The sequence below is a fragment of the Squalius cephalus genome (genome assembly GCF_949319135.1).
Source record: "Squalius cephalus genome assembly, chromosome: 18".
NCBI classification, from domain to species: domain Eukaryota; kingdom Metazoa; phylum Chordata; class Actinopteri; order Cypriniformes; family Leuciscidae; genus Squalius; species Squalius cephalus.
In genome coordinates, this window is record NC_137139.1 from 5,463,331 (window position 1) to 5,478,637 (window position 15,307).

General features: G+C 46.3%; 1 protein-coding gene across 1 annotated transcript; it reads left to right on the top strand.

Annotated features, from left to right (window-relative positions):
• Nucleotides 1–5,948: 5,948 nt before the first annotated feature.
• LOC307145392 (zona pellucida sperm-binding protein 3-like) lies at nucleotides 5,949–8,358 on the top strand. The gene is made up of 8 exons (XM_079848489.1): nucleotides 5,949–6,528; nucleotides 7,034–7,152; nucleotides 7,228–7,331; nucleotides 7,420–7,597; nucleotides 7,743–7,860; nucleotides 7,934–8,016; nucleotides 8,094–8,185; nucleotides 8,271–8,358. The coding sequence occupies exons 1-8, from the start codon at nucleotides 5,992–5,994 to the stop codon at nucleotides 8,339–8,341; spliced, it is 1,302 nt and encodes a 433-aa protein (XP_079704615.1). The 5' UTR covers nucleotides 5,949–5,991; the 3' UTR covers nucleotides 8,342–8,358.
• Nucleotides 8,359–15,307: the final 6,949 nt, after the last annotated feature.

The window sequence follows — 15,307 nt, forward strand, 5'->3', positions numbered from 1 at the left end:
ACCAGCTATAGGTGGAGACAGTGCTCTCACCACACACCAGCTATAGGTGGAGACAGTGCTCTCACCACTCACCAGCTATTGGTGGAGACAGTGCTCTCACCACACACCAGCTATAGGTGGAGACAGTGCTCTCACCACACACCAGATATAGGTGGAGACAGTGCTCTCACCACACACCAGCTATAGGTGGAGACAGTGCTCTCACCACACACCAGCTATAGGTGGAGACAGTGCTCTCACCACACACCAGCTATAGGTGGAGACAGTGCTCTCACCACACACCAGCTATAGGTGGAGACAGAGCGCTCACCACACACACCAGCTATAGGTGGAGCCAGTGCTCTCACCACACACCAGCTATAGGTGGAGACAGTGCTCTCACCACACACCAGCTATAGGTGGAGACAGTGCTCTCACCACACACCAGCTATAGGTGGAGACAGTGCTCTCACCACACACCAGCTATAGGTGGAGACAGTGCTCTCACCACACACCAGCTATAGGTGGAGACAGAGCGCTCACCACACACACCAGCTATAGGTGGAGACAGTGCTCTCACCACACACACCAGCTATAGGTGGAGACAGAGCGCTCACCACACACCAGCTATAGGTGGAGACAGTGCTCTCACCACACACCAGCTATAGGTGGAGACAGTGCTCTCACCACACACCAGCTATAGGTGGAGACAGTGCTCTCACCACACACCAGCTATAGGTGGAGACAGAGCTCTCACCACACACCAGCTATAGGTGGAGACAGAGCGCTCACCACACACCAGCTATAGGTGGAGACAGCGCTCTCACCACACACCAGATATAGGTGGAGACAGAGCTCTCACCACACACCAGCTATAGGTGGAGACAGAGCGCTCACCACACACCAGCTATAGGTGGAGACAGCGCTCTCTCCACACACCAGCTATAGGTGGAGACAGAGCTCTCACCACACACCAGCTATAGGTGGAGACAGTGCGCTCACCACACACCAGCTATAGGTGGAGACAGTGCTCTCACCACACACCAGCTATAGGTGGAGACAGAGCTCTCACCACACACCAGCTATAGGTGGAGACAGAGCTCTCACCACACACCAGCTATAGGTGGAGACAGAGCTCTCACCACACACCAGCTATAGGTGGAGACAGTGCTCTCACCACACACCAGCTATAGGTGGAGACAGAGCGCTCACCACACACACCAGCTATAGGTGGAGACAGAGCGCTCACCACACACCAGCTATAGGTGGAGACTGCTCTCACCACACACCAGCTATAGGTGGAGACAGAGCTCTCACCACACACCAGCTATAGGTGGAGACAGAGCTCTCACCACACACCAGCTATAGGTGGAGACAGTGCTCTCACCACACACCAGCTATAGGTGGAGACAGAGCTCTCACCACACACCAGCTATAGGTGGAGACAAAGCTCTCACCACACACCAGCTATAGGTGGAGACAGTGCTCTCACCACACACCAGCTATAGGTGGAGACAGAGCTCTCACCACACACCAGCTATAGGTGGAGACAGAGCGCTCACCACACACCAGCTATAGGTGGAGACAGTGCTCTCACCACACACACCAGCTATAGGTGGAGACAGTGCTCTCACCACACCCCAGCTATAGGTGGAGACAGAGCACTCACACACACACCAGCTATAGGTGGAGACAGTGCTCTCACCACACACACCAGCTATAGGTGGAGACAGAGCTCTCACCACACACCAGCTATAGGTGGAGACAGTGCTCTCACCACACACCAGCTATAGGTGGAGACAGAGCGCTCACCACACACCAGCTATAGGTGGAGACAGAGCTCTCAGCACACACCAGCTATAGGTGGAGACAGAACTCTCACCAAACACCAGCTATAGGTGGAGACAGAGCGTTCACCACACACCAGCTATAGGTGGAGACAGTGCTCTCACCACACACCAGCTATAGGTGGAGACAGAGCGCTCACCACACACACCAGCTATAGGTGGAGACAGAGCTCTCACCACACACCAGCTATAGGTGGAGACAGTGCTCTCACCACACACCAGCTATAGGTGGAGACAGAGCGTTCACCACACACCAGCTATAGGTGGAGACAGTGCTCTCACCACACACCAGCTATAGGTGGAGACAGAGCGCTCACCACACACCAGCTATAGGTGGAGACAGAGCTCTCAGCACACACCAGCTATAGGTGGAGACAGTGCTCTCACCACACACCAGCTATAGGTGGAGACAGAGCTCTCACCACACACCAGCTATAGGTGGAGACAGAGCGCTCACCACACACACCAGCTATAGGTGGAGACAGTGCTCTCACCACACACACCAGCTATAGGTGGAGACAGAGCGCTCACCACACACCAGCTATAGGTGGAGACAGAGCTCTCACCACACACCAGCTATAGGTGGAGACAGTGCTCTCACCACACACACCAGCTATAGGTGGAGACAGTGCTCTCACCACACACCAGCTATAGGTGGAGACAGTGCTCTCACCACACACCAGCTATAGGTGGAGACAGAGCTCTCACCACACACCAGCTATAGGTGGAGACAGTGCTCTCACCACACACCAGCTATAGGTGGAGACAGAGCTCTCATCACACACCAGCTATAGGTGGAGACAGTGCTCTCACCACACACCAGCTATAGGTGGAGACAGTGCTCTCACCACACACCAGCTATAGGTGGAGAAAGTGCTCTCACCACACACCAGCTATAGGTGGAGACAGAGCTCTCACCACACACCAGCTATAGGTGGAGACAGAGCTCTCACCACACACCAGCTATAGGTGGAGAAAGTGCTCTCACCACACACCAGCTATAGGTGGAGAAAGTGCTCTCACCACACACCAGCTATAGGTGGAGACAGAGCTCTCACCACACACCAGCTATAGGTGGAGACAGTGCTCTCACCACACACACCAGCTATAGGTGGAGACAGAGCTCTCACCACACACCAGCTATAGGTGGAGACAGTGCTCTCACCACACACCAGCTATAGGTGGAGACAGTGCTCTCACCACACACCAGCTATAGGTGGAGAAAGTGCTCTCACCACACATCAGCTATAGGTGGAGACAGAGCTCTCACCACACACCAGCTATAGGTGGAGACAGTGCTCTCACCACACACACCAGCTATAGGTGGAGACAGAGCTCTCACCACACACCAGCTATAGGTGGAGACAGTGCTCTCACCACACACCAGCTATAGGTGGAGACAGTGCTCTCACCACACACCAGCTATAGGTGGAGACAGAGCTCTCACCACACACCAGCTATAGGTGGAGACAGAGCGCTCACCACACACCAGCTATAGGTGGAGACAGAGCTCTCACCACACACCAGCTATAGGTGGAGACAGAGCGTTCACCACACACCAGCTATAGGTGGAGACAGTGCTCTCACACACACACCAGCTATAGGTGGAGACAGAGCTCTCACCACACACCAGCTATAGGTGGAGACAGAGCGCTCACCACACACCATCTATAGGTGGAGACAGAGCTCTCACCACACACCAGCTATAGGTGGAGACAGAGCGCTCACCACACACCATCTATAGGTGGAGACAGAGCTCTCACCACACACCAGCTATAGGTGGAGACAGTGCTCTCACACACACACCAGCTATAGGTGGAGACAGAGCTCTCACCACACACCAGCTATAGGTGGAGACAGAGCGCTCACCACACACCAGCTATAGGTGGAGACAGTGCTCTCACCACACACCATCTATAGGTGGAGACAGAGCTCTCACCACACACCAGCTATAGGTGGAGACAGTGCTCTCACACACACACCAGCTATAGGTGGAGACAGAGCTCTCACCACACACCAGCTATAGGTGGAGACAGAGCTCTCACCACACACCAGCTATAGGTGGAGACAGTGCTCTCACCACACACCAGCTATAGGTGGAGACAGTGCTCTCACCACACACCAGCTATAGGTGGAGACAGAGCTCTCACCACACACCAGCTATAGGTGGAGACAGAGCGCTCACCACACACCAGCTATAGGTGGAGACAGAGCGCTCACCACACACCATCTATAGGTGGAGACAGAGCTCTCACCACACACCAGCTATAGGTGGAGACAGTGCTCTCACACACACACCAGCTATAGGTGGAGACAGAGCTCTCACCACACACCAGCTATAGGTGGAGACAGAGCGCTCACCACACACCATCTATAGGTGGAGACAGTGCTCTCACCACACACCATCTATAAGTGGAGACAGAGCTCTCACCACACACCAGCTATAGGTGGAGACAGTGCTCTCACACACACACCAGCTATAGGTGGAGACAGAGCTCTCACCACACACCAGCTATAGGTGGAGACAGAGCACTCACCACACACCAGCTATAGGTGGAGACAGTGCTCTCACACACACAGCAGCTATAGGTGGAGACAGAGCGCTCACCACACACACCAGCTATAGGTGGAGACAGAGCTCTCACCACACACCAGCTATAGGTGGAGACAGAGCGCTCACCACACACCAGCTATAGGTGGAGACAGAGACAATTTCCTTTGGGATTTTTCAATTTGACATTTTGTTCTACACACCTATTAGCGCAAATTGATGCAGCATGTTCAGTTTAGACAATGTATGTTTTTAATAACAAGAGAACACCTTTTGTGGTCTGTGTAGTGTATGTTGAAGAACAGAACGGAAAAGTATCATAGGAAAATCCTGAAGGAACCAGCAGCGACTTGGTCTGAACACATAATATGTATGCGCATTACGTCATTTTTCACAAATTCACGTTTTTGTTGAGTACAAGGAGACAATAAGCAAACTTTTGAAAATGAATTTCAAAGTGCAAGTTTTTGAAAAGTACAGTATACCATCTTTTCAAAAACTTGCACTTTGAAATTCATTTTCAAAAGTTTGCTTTTTTAGGCCCCAATACTCTCTTGTCACATAACAGAACAATGCGTAAGTTTTTAGTTGAAAATTGTGTAATGTAAATGCCCCCTCAATGTGATAAGAGAGACAAAGTGCCTGTGCAAAAATTCACACTTGATGTCTTGACGACACGTGCATGTGACAGAAAGTAAGTGCGCAAGACTGTCCCACGTCTTAAAAATGCCAAAGCTCAGTGCCCTTAACGTACACTAATCTCACACCATACCGCTTCGGAGTGGTATTTGAGGCTAAGCGTATCCCATCATGCATCGTGTTTGGGAACTTGCATGACTATAAGTAACTTTGCAAGTACATGTCCACTTATTCTAACCATAACCCTACCAGTCTACGAATACTGTACTAACACTCTAATGAGAGTTAGTAGCCATGTAGGTGTAACGTTACATATAGTCAACAGAATGTGTTAAAGGGACCATAAAAATAAAGTGAAACTGAAAACATTCCACTGCTAGTTAAATTAGTGAGAAATGACACATTTCATTTGGTAGTAAAACAAAGTGTAGTACATGTTATTGGTGCAAAGATGTGAGAGTATATTTTGTACAACATTTGCAACTGCATTTCATCACTTAATACAAGCATCACAATTTTTAAATTGTGTATTTTGTTACATAGGGATTACTGAACAGACATGTATAAGTTTATTTTAAAATGGAAAGTACTTGAAATCAAAATGTGTAAATAAAGCTATCTAAACTTGAATTTTTGCAACACTAAATGTGTGTCCCATTGGGTAATAAAAAGTTCTACACACACTTGCGGTCTTCAAGCCCCCTTGAACACTTTGATCAAAGACCGGAAATACTGTAGGTCATGAAAGTAGACAAGTGGTCGAGTACAAAGACGTCAAGTGTGGTTATTTGGACAGGCCCATTAAAAATGTGCAGAGTGGTGCGTCCCCAGGATGCATACACTTTACAGGGCCAGAGGAGAATCTAGATAATCAATTAAGGTAAAAGGGGTGGAGCCACCTTAACTCAAAGCTGTACAAAATGGCAAAGCCAAGCACTGGTGTGTGTTGTGGTGCTTGTGACAAAGTTTGTTAGAATGGTGTTCTTGAAAGTTGTCTTAGTGGTGGTTGTGATTTGTACATTTGATCTGCCTGATGTCTTGGGAAGTTTGAGGTCCGGTCAAAGTCCAAGAAGCATGGGGCCAAAATTAAATCCAGCTTCCAGAAGTCCTGCCCTTTCTCCTCTAGGGCTCTGGAACCCTTTGCAAGTGGCTTCTCAGTTTCAGAGTCCTGTCTCCAATAGCCTTGTGCAAGAGCCTTTTGGCCTTCAGGAGAAGCAGCTGTTGCAGGGTCCATTGAAACCTTTGGATTGGAGGTATCCCATCGTTCCCGAGGTGCAGAGAGAGTTGGCGGTGGACTTCCAGTTGAGGCAACCTGTGACTCCCAGCAGCGCAGCGGTTCAATGTGGCGAGAACCGGGTTCTTGTAGAGGTCCAGCAGGACCTTTTCAGCAATGGTCAGTTGATCCAGCCAACGGGTCTGTCTTTAGGTGGATGTCCTGTTGTTGGTCAGGATCCTGAGTCAAGAGTGCTCATCTTTGAGTATGAATTACAGGACTGCAACAGTGTGCTGATGGTAAGAACTCATAAATCTTAATGGGTTATTTGTTGTGTTAGAGAACCTTTCAATGAAAGTCAGTTCACTTGGTTTTACAATGCCAGGGCAGCTAAGACCAAGTTCTATCTGTTTGAATGGGTAAATCCTGAATTTTAGAGCTACTTGCCTTAAGTAACCCTTCAAACCAACATCTCATGTAAACCATCCCATAAATGGTATGAAGCAAGAACAATAAATCTTGTGCCTTAAGTTAAAGCTAGTTTTTTTACCCTGGAACAGTCAATATGCATGTTCAATCCTAAGTGCATGTCTCCAAAACATTGACTATCTTTGGCAACACCGGAGCTTCTGAGGGAAGCTGTGTTGATGTGAAGAATTTACTAATTGGTGGTTTTGCTGTTTAGGAGTTCCACCATATTGCACAGTGCACCTTCTCCCATTCATGGCAATATGAGTGCACTATCTTGGTGGTGTATGTAAAGTCTTTGGGATGACCCTCTTGGTAACCACAATCTTTTTACAGATGAATGAGGATGAGCTTATCTACACCTTCTCTCTTATCTACACCCCTGAGGCGCTTGCTGGTACTCCGATTACCCGGGTTGATGGTGCAATTGTTGGTGTTCAATGCCATTATCAAAGGTAAGTGATCTCTGTGACTTTCTGCACTTTCTCTTGAAACTGGGAGACTTTAATGGGTACTCTCATGAACTGCAGGCTCCAAAATGTAAGCAGTGATGCCTTGAGGCCAGCATGGGTCCCTTATGCCTCAACAGAGGCTGGTGGAGAAGTCTTGCTTTTCTCCCTGAAGATCATGATGGGTTTGTACAGGTTTTTTCTTTCAATAAAATTAACCTTTACCCTTGCTATTGTGGCTGTGCCTAAAATGTTTTTTGTTTTTTTGTGTAGATGACTGGTCCTATCAGAGGCCTTCATACATCTATTTCCTGGGTGACGTTATTAACATCGAGGCATCTGTGAAGCAGTACAATCATGTGCCTCTGCGTGTGTTTGTGGACCGCTGTGTGGCCACTCAAGTACCTGATGTGAACTCTCTTCCGAGATTTTCCTTCATTGAGAATAATGGGTAAGGTCATGGCCCTTGATGCGGTAGGACTGTTTAAATTGCTTTTTGTAACCACTTTGTCACGGAGTCATGGGTAAAGTCTAGTTGCTTGATGCTCTGCAGTTGACATTCATGAGTTGCTCTTTTTTTTTTTTTGTGTCGTCAGGTGCTTTGTGGATGCCAAAACTACAGCTTCCAGCTCCCGCTTCATGCCTCGGTCCCAGGTTGACAAGATCCAGTTCCAGCTGGAGGCATTTGTGTTCCAGGAGGGCAACAGTCCTTCTGTATGTACTATGAATGAGTTAATTTGACCTCTCCCATCTGCTTTGGTTTTGTCTTACCTGTTACCCCTTGCAGATCTACATAACGTGTATTCTGAAAGCAACTATTGCTTCTGCACCCAGTGACGCTCAGCGCAAATCCTGTTCCTTTGCCAATGGGTACGTTGGTTTTTTTATTTATTTTTTTACCTTGACTTTTCTCATGCTGAAGGTTCCATGTCTTTGTTTTATTGCAGGTGGTTTGCTGCTGATGGTAATGACCAAGTTTGTGGTTGCTGTGACTCAACATGTGGTCCGGATGGTGAATTTGCTGCTTCTCCCTATGGAGGTTGGTAGCTTTTGCTCTTTCTAAGGTTTGTTTATTTTTTATTTTTTTTTCCCCAAGTGCTCTAACTTGGCTTTTTTCTCTCTAGGCATTCAGTGGGAAGGCAAGGCCTCACTTGGTCCTGTAATGGTTCAAGGGCTAAAGACAGGTTCTCAATAAAACTGAAATCAATCCTTCATTGTATCTGACTTGTCATTTTACTTCATGTCTGGTTTAACTGCTTTTGACTTGGAAAAAGTGCCTCATTCTGCCAATGTGGTGAAACGGATAGTCCTACTGTACAATTCAAGTCCCATATAGCATGCAACCATTGGGTTCCAGAAGTTAATAACTTTATCCATAGGGAGTTTTAAATGATCAACCTTTAAAAGACCACTAGTGAAAGCTCAAGGTTATGCTTTTCAAGCCATTAGTTTAATTTGTTTAACAGAATAATTCCTGGTGAAAATCATAACAGACATGTATATAGTGCTTTCATATGTACTACTGTACACCAGGGCTGTGCTCAGAATATCGATGCAACGTCATGAACTCCTGACAATACACGTATCAATTCTGTCGTGCTTTCTACTGTAGCCAATTTATCACATGACGTCAATTGGTGCCAATTTTAGCAATGTGAGACACTCAATGGATAAGATGATTTGCTGCTGACAAAAGTAAAACAAAAATATGGGAGAATTTGGGGGTTTAACACTAAACTGGAGAGTTGGACATTAGATATGAGTCATGCGATTATGCAAGAAAAGCCCTCAGATTACAAATGCAATAATGTGCTTCATATGTCAGGATTTACAGCCATACAGCGTTGTCGAGAATAATGGCTTCAGACAATTGATTCACGAGTGTGAGCTATGCTACACAATACCAACACATCAGTTTTTAGCAGAAATGGCAATTCCCCAGTTGTATGATGAAGTAAAGCGAGACGTTCTGCTGTCACTCTCTTCTGCACAGTTGAACTAAGTTAAATTTAAGTTGTAACAGTTTTTGCTTTTATGGAATTTTAGTTTTGTTTAGTCATTGAGCATTGCAGACACACTTCAGAGTCACTATAATTGTCATTTCAGTTATTGAGGCAGAGACTTTCAAAGCAGAAGGAAGAGACAATTTTTTTTTTGTTCCATATCGTGATTTTTTTTTTGTTGACTTATTTCATTTAACTCATTTTTTTTAATGATAGTTTTTCAGTTATCACAACTGTTTGCACAACTGGCACTGGTTATTCAATAAGATATTACTGTAACTAAACTCTGCTCAAAAGAAATTTAAATTCCAAATTGATCCATATCGTGATTTGTATCGTGGCTTTAGTATCGTGATGCGTACCGTGACATTGTTGATGGGATTGTTTGGTCAAATGGGAAGCTTTCCATTTGACAAAAGTTTCTTCATAGTGGAAGAGGGTTCTGCGATGTAAACGACTCTATGGAACTAGATTATCATCCCATTTATATAAAAAAATCTGTGGGGACATTTTCTTTGGTTCATAAACGTTTATTTTAAGCCATGAGGAGATGAAGTGGCTTCCAAACATCTGGGCCAGGTTTCCAAATTCAAGTAGCTTTAAGCCCCCCTGATTATACTGTATTGTCAATATTTATTCTGGGTGTTTTACCGTGCCATGTAAAAGGTCTGATCAAACCACTGAGGGAAGAAAAAAGAGAGTGGAATATGGATCAGGAGATTGAAAAATATTTAGGAATTTTGGCACAATCCGGTGCTTTCCATTCTGTGACAGTTGAGTAAAAAAATAAAGATGGCATCTGAAAGTTGCATTAGATGGTCAGTTTGTGTGTAAATGTGCACTTTTGACCAAAAACATTATTTGTCATTTCTATCAAGATATTCTTATTGTAGTAATTATATATTTTCACCAAAGCTCTTTCTATTTTGCTGTAGGTCATTAAACCGTTACGCTGCCTCAGAAGTCTGTCTGAAATCAGTTTCGACCTGTAAAGTCATTTCCTACAGTGCAGCGAGGGGACGAGTCAATGTCTATGCAGCCAACACGTGCTGTTCTAGGGATCCTTCAGACAGGTTTCCAGCCATCACTATTTGGCTCTTGTCAAAGTCACTCAGATCTTTTCGCTTGCCCATTTTTCCTGCTTCTAACACATAAAATTCAAGAACTGACTGTTCACTTTCTGCTTAATATATCCATTGTACCTGTAACGAGGCGTCACTCGAATTGGAATCCATCAGCAAGCTTCTATTAAAATCGTGGACAAACAGGCAATGGTCAGATTCCAGAAAACACAGCAACGTAGGACAGACACAGTCATGGTCGAAAAGCAGGCAGGAAGATCAGGGCAGGTGGAGAACAATCACAGATAAGTAACAAAGATAGTCCAAAAGGCAGGCGGCAGAGAATCATAAACATGGAACAGACTGGGTCACAACAGGCAATACAAAAATAAACGCTCAGAAATGCAAACCGTAGTAATACAAGACTTCGCAAGGAAGAGTGGTGGAGAGACAGTTTATATAGGTCCAAGAATGAGCTACAGCTGAGCAATGTAATCAGTGCCAGGTACAGGGCTGATGGCAAATGTAGTGTGTGAGTGAAAAGTCAATATTCGGGTGAGGGAGCCCTCTGATGGTCAAAGGAGGGAATCACGGAGTTAGTCTCTGTGACAGAGCCTCCTCCCTGCGAGCGACTCCTAGCGCGAGGAGACAAGCGATGCCGGGGTCTCCCACGTGGTCGAGGGGCCAGCCTCTCCGGATGGGTTCGGTGGAATTCCTCCTCGAGATTGGGGTCGAGTATATCATTAGTGTTGACCCAAGAATGCTCCTCTGGACCGTACCCCTCCCAATCGACCAGATACTGGAAAATTGTTCCCCGGCATCTGGAGTCCAGCAGTTCTCCTGGTAAGCCTCCTCGGCCTCCACCATGATGGGTAGGGGACCCTGACCACCGGACACCTCCTCCCCCTCCTCATTAGGACCAACAGCGGGCTTGAGCAGAGATACATGGAAGGTGGGGGAAATACGATAATGATTAGGCAGGGCAAGGCGGAACGAAACCGGTGTGATTTGACGGATAATTTGGAATGGACCCACGTACCTGGGACTGAGTCTCTTGCAAGGAAGCCGAAGACCTAAGTCTCTTGTGGACAGCCATACCCATTGACCAGAACGGTACTCAGGACCGGGACGACGATGACGATCAGCCTGTACACTTTGTCGGCGAATGGCGTGTTGGAGGTGAATGTGAGCCTGATTCCATGTCTCCTCACTTCGACGTAACCAGTCATTCACTGCAGGGACATTAGTGGGTTCTCCAGACCAAGGGAATAGAGGCGGTTGAAATCATAAAATGCACTGAAAGGGGTTCAATCTTGTAGCTGCCTTTTGGATGGAATTCTGGGCATACTCAGCCCATATTAGGACGCGACTCCAATCATTCTGATGCTGATTACAGTATGATCGAAGGAAACGAATGAGCTCTTGGTTTAGTCTTTCAGCTTGACCGTTGGATTGAGGATGGTATCCAGGCGTAAGACTGACATTGATATCAAGTGACTTGAAGAATGCAGACCAGAGTCTCGACGTAAATTAAGGGCCTCGATCGGAAAAAATATCCTCTGTTAATCCATAGAATTGGAACACCAAGTGGCAAAGGTGTTCAGCTGTCTGCAGGGCGGTAGGTAGCTTGGGTAGAGATATGAGGCGGCAGGCCTTGGAGAATCTGTCTATGACAGTGAGAACTGTGGTGTGACCGTTGGAGACTGGTAGATCTGTAACAAAGTCGATGGCAATGTGGGACCAGGGGTGTTGAGGAAGGGGAAGAGGTTGCAGCAGGCCGGCCGGTAATTGTCTTGATGGTTTCTGTGTATTGCAGGTTTGACATTGGTGGACAAACATGGTGGAGAGGCGTGGAGATTTTGAAGTGCTTTCACCAATTCCTCTGGGAGAGAAGTGAGGCGATTGAGCTGGTGTTAGTGTGCCGCAAGTTGACTAGCCTGGGCAGACATAGTTGCAGACAGGTGGGTTAAAGCCGCTGGATTGTAGTTTGGAAAAGTCTTGGAAAAGATGGAAATTGGAATCCATCAGCAAGCTTTTATTAAAATCGTGGACAAACAGGCAATGGTTATATTCCAGCAAACACAGCAACGTAGGACAGACACAGTCGTGGTCGAAAAGCAGGCAGGAGATCAGGGCAGGCGGAGAACAATCACAGATAAGTAACAAAGCAATCCAAAAGGCAGGCGGCAGAGAATCATAAACATGGAACAGACTGGGTCACAACAAGTAAGCAATACAAAAATAAACGCTCAGAAATGCAAACCGTAGTAATACAAGACTTTGCAGGGAAGAGTGGTGGAGAGACAGTTTATATAGGTTCAAGAATGAGCTACAGCTGAGCAATGTAATCAGTGCCAGGTACAGGGCTGATGGGAAATGTAGTGTGTGAGTGAAAAGTCAATATTCGGGTGAAGGAGCCCTCTGATGGTCAAAGGAGGTAATCACGGAGTTCGTCTCTGTGACAGTACCGATATAATCAATGTTATTTGCTTCATCTGTCAGTGGTTTTAATGTTGAGGCTTATCAGTGTATATTAAATATTTTCATATATATATATATATATATCTATTTTATATCCAGCTAATTTCCCCCTTTTCAAGGTCTTCTCAAGCTAAATGTTTGTAAATTCTTCATATTAATCATAATTGTCTGTTCATCCTCAGCTGCACAAGCAATTTATATTATTTTTATTTTTTTATCAAACGGTCTCAAATCAGGCCTAAACGGTCAAATACACACAAAAGTTGCCTGGCTTAGTGAGTGTTCACTTAACAGTAGGTTATGTCTTTACCCTCATGTTGTGTTCGAGCCATTTTGACCCGGAGGGGATTTTCCTTTTCCCGAAAATGCTAGTTAACATTATTGCATTGGACTAAAACTATAACTTTACTCACCCAGGGTATAATTTTTTCCCCACCTTGTTACACATTTGGTGTTACTGGTCACAAATGACCAGCCTACAAAAAACTGCTAATAAATCTCTCTTTACTCTATATTATCACCAAATATTGGATTCAATCTTTTTGCAAACTTGATTTCTTTCAATTAACACAGGTTTTGTATTTCTATTTGGATTGATCGTAGGCCTCACTGATCTGAGCTCATGCACCTCAGTTTTTGAGTGAAAAAAGCATTATTTGAGGATGAATCTGTCAATATACAACAAAATATGGAAAAAAGAGCACTGTTTATCACACTAGCGGACTTTAATGTTTAACCAGGAAGGTTGTTTTGAAATGCTTTTATCTTTTACAAAATGGAACAAAGTCACACTTTTGGTTCCCAGTCAAAAATGACCGGCCTACCCTAACTAGCATATAAATCTCTCGTTACGGTATTACCACCAAATATCGAATTTAATCTTTTTGCCATCTTGTTCTCTTTCAATTAGGTTTTGTATTTATTTTTTAAACTGACTGATTGATCTGAGCTTATATTGCTAAAAAATGACCATGAATGGGGGAAATCAAAAATAAGAGAAACATTAAATGTTCAGGAGCATGTTCATCATGTTCACATACAGTTTGTACATGTGTGCTTACAAAGATAAAGGCCTCGGACCTGTGCATGTGTGGATACAGGCACACTCGTGCTCACACACACACACACACACACACACACACACACACACACACACACACACACACACACACACACACACACACACACACACACACACACGTTCATGTACACAAACTATTTTAAATATTACAGCTATAGGTGGAGACAGAACGCTCACCACACACCAGCTATAGGTGGAGCCAGTGCTCTCACCACACACCAGCTATAGGTGCAGCCAGTGCTCTCACCACACACCAGCTATAGGTGGAGACAGAGCGCTCACCACACACACCAGCTATAGGTGCAGCCAGTGCTCTCACCACACACCAGCTATAGGTGGAGACAGAGCGCTCACCACACACACCAGCTATAGGTGGAGACAGAGCTCTCACCACACACCAGCTATAGGTGGAGACAGAGCGCTCACCACACACCAGCTATAGGTGGAGACAGAGCTCTCACCACACACCAGATATAGGTGGAGCCAGTGCTTTCACCACAAACCAGCTATAGGTGGAGACAGAGCTCTCACCACACACCAGCTATAGGTGGAGACAGTGCGCTCACCACACACCAGCTATAGGTGGAGACAGAGCTCTCACCACACACCAGCTATAGGTGGAGACAGAGCTCTCACCCCACACCAGCTATAGGTGGAGACAGTGCGCTCACCACACACCAGCTATAGGTGGAGACAGAGCTCTCACCACACACCAGATATAGGTGGAGCCAGTGCTTTCACCACAAACCAGCTATAGGTGGAGACAGAGCTCTCACCACACACCAGCTATAGGTGGAGACAGTGCGCTCACCACACACCAGCTATAGGTGGAGACAGAGCTCTCACCACACACCAGCTATAGGTGGAGACAGAGCTCTCACCACACACCAGCTATAGGTGGAGACAGAGCGCTCACCACACACCAGCTATAGGTGGAGACAGAGTTCTCACCACACACCAGCTATAGGTGGAGACAAAGCTCTCACCACACACCAGCTATAGGTGGAGACAGAGCTCTCACCACACACCAGCTATAGGTGGAGACAGAGCGCTCACCACACACCAGCTATAGGTGGAGACAGAGCGCTCACCACACACCAGCTATAGGTGGAGACAGAGCGCTCACCACACACCAGCTATAGGTGGAGACAGAGCGATCACCACACACCAGCTATAGGTGGAGACAGAGCACTCACCACATACCAGCTATAGGTGGAGACAGTGCTCTCACCACACACCAGCTATAGGTGGAGACAGAGCTCTCACCACACACCAGCTATAGGTGGAGACAGAGCGCTCACCACATACCAGCTATAGGTGGAGCCAGTGCTCTCACCACACACCAGCTATAGGTGGAGACAGAGCTCTCACCACACACCAGCTATAGGTGGAGCCAGTGCTCTCACCACACACCAGCTATAGGTGGAGCCAGTGCTCTCACCACACACCAGCTATAGGTGGAGACTTTACTTTGCTGTTGAGTGTTCTTTAAGCATAAATACTGTTAAGGAAGTTTGTAGTAGACTAATTTACAC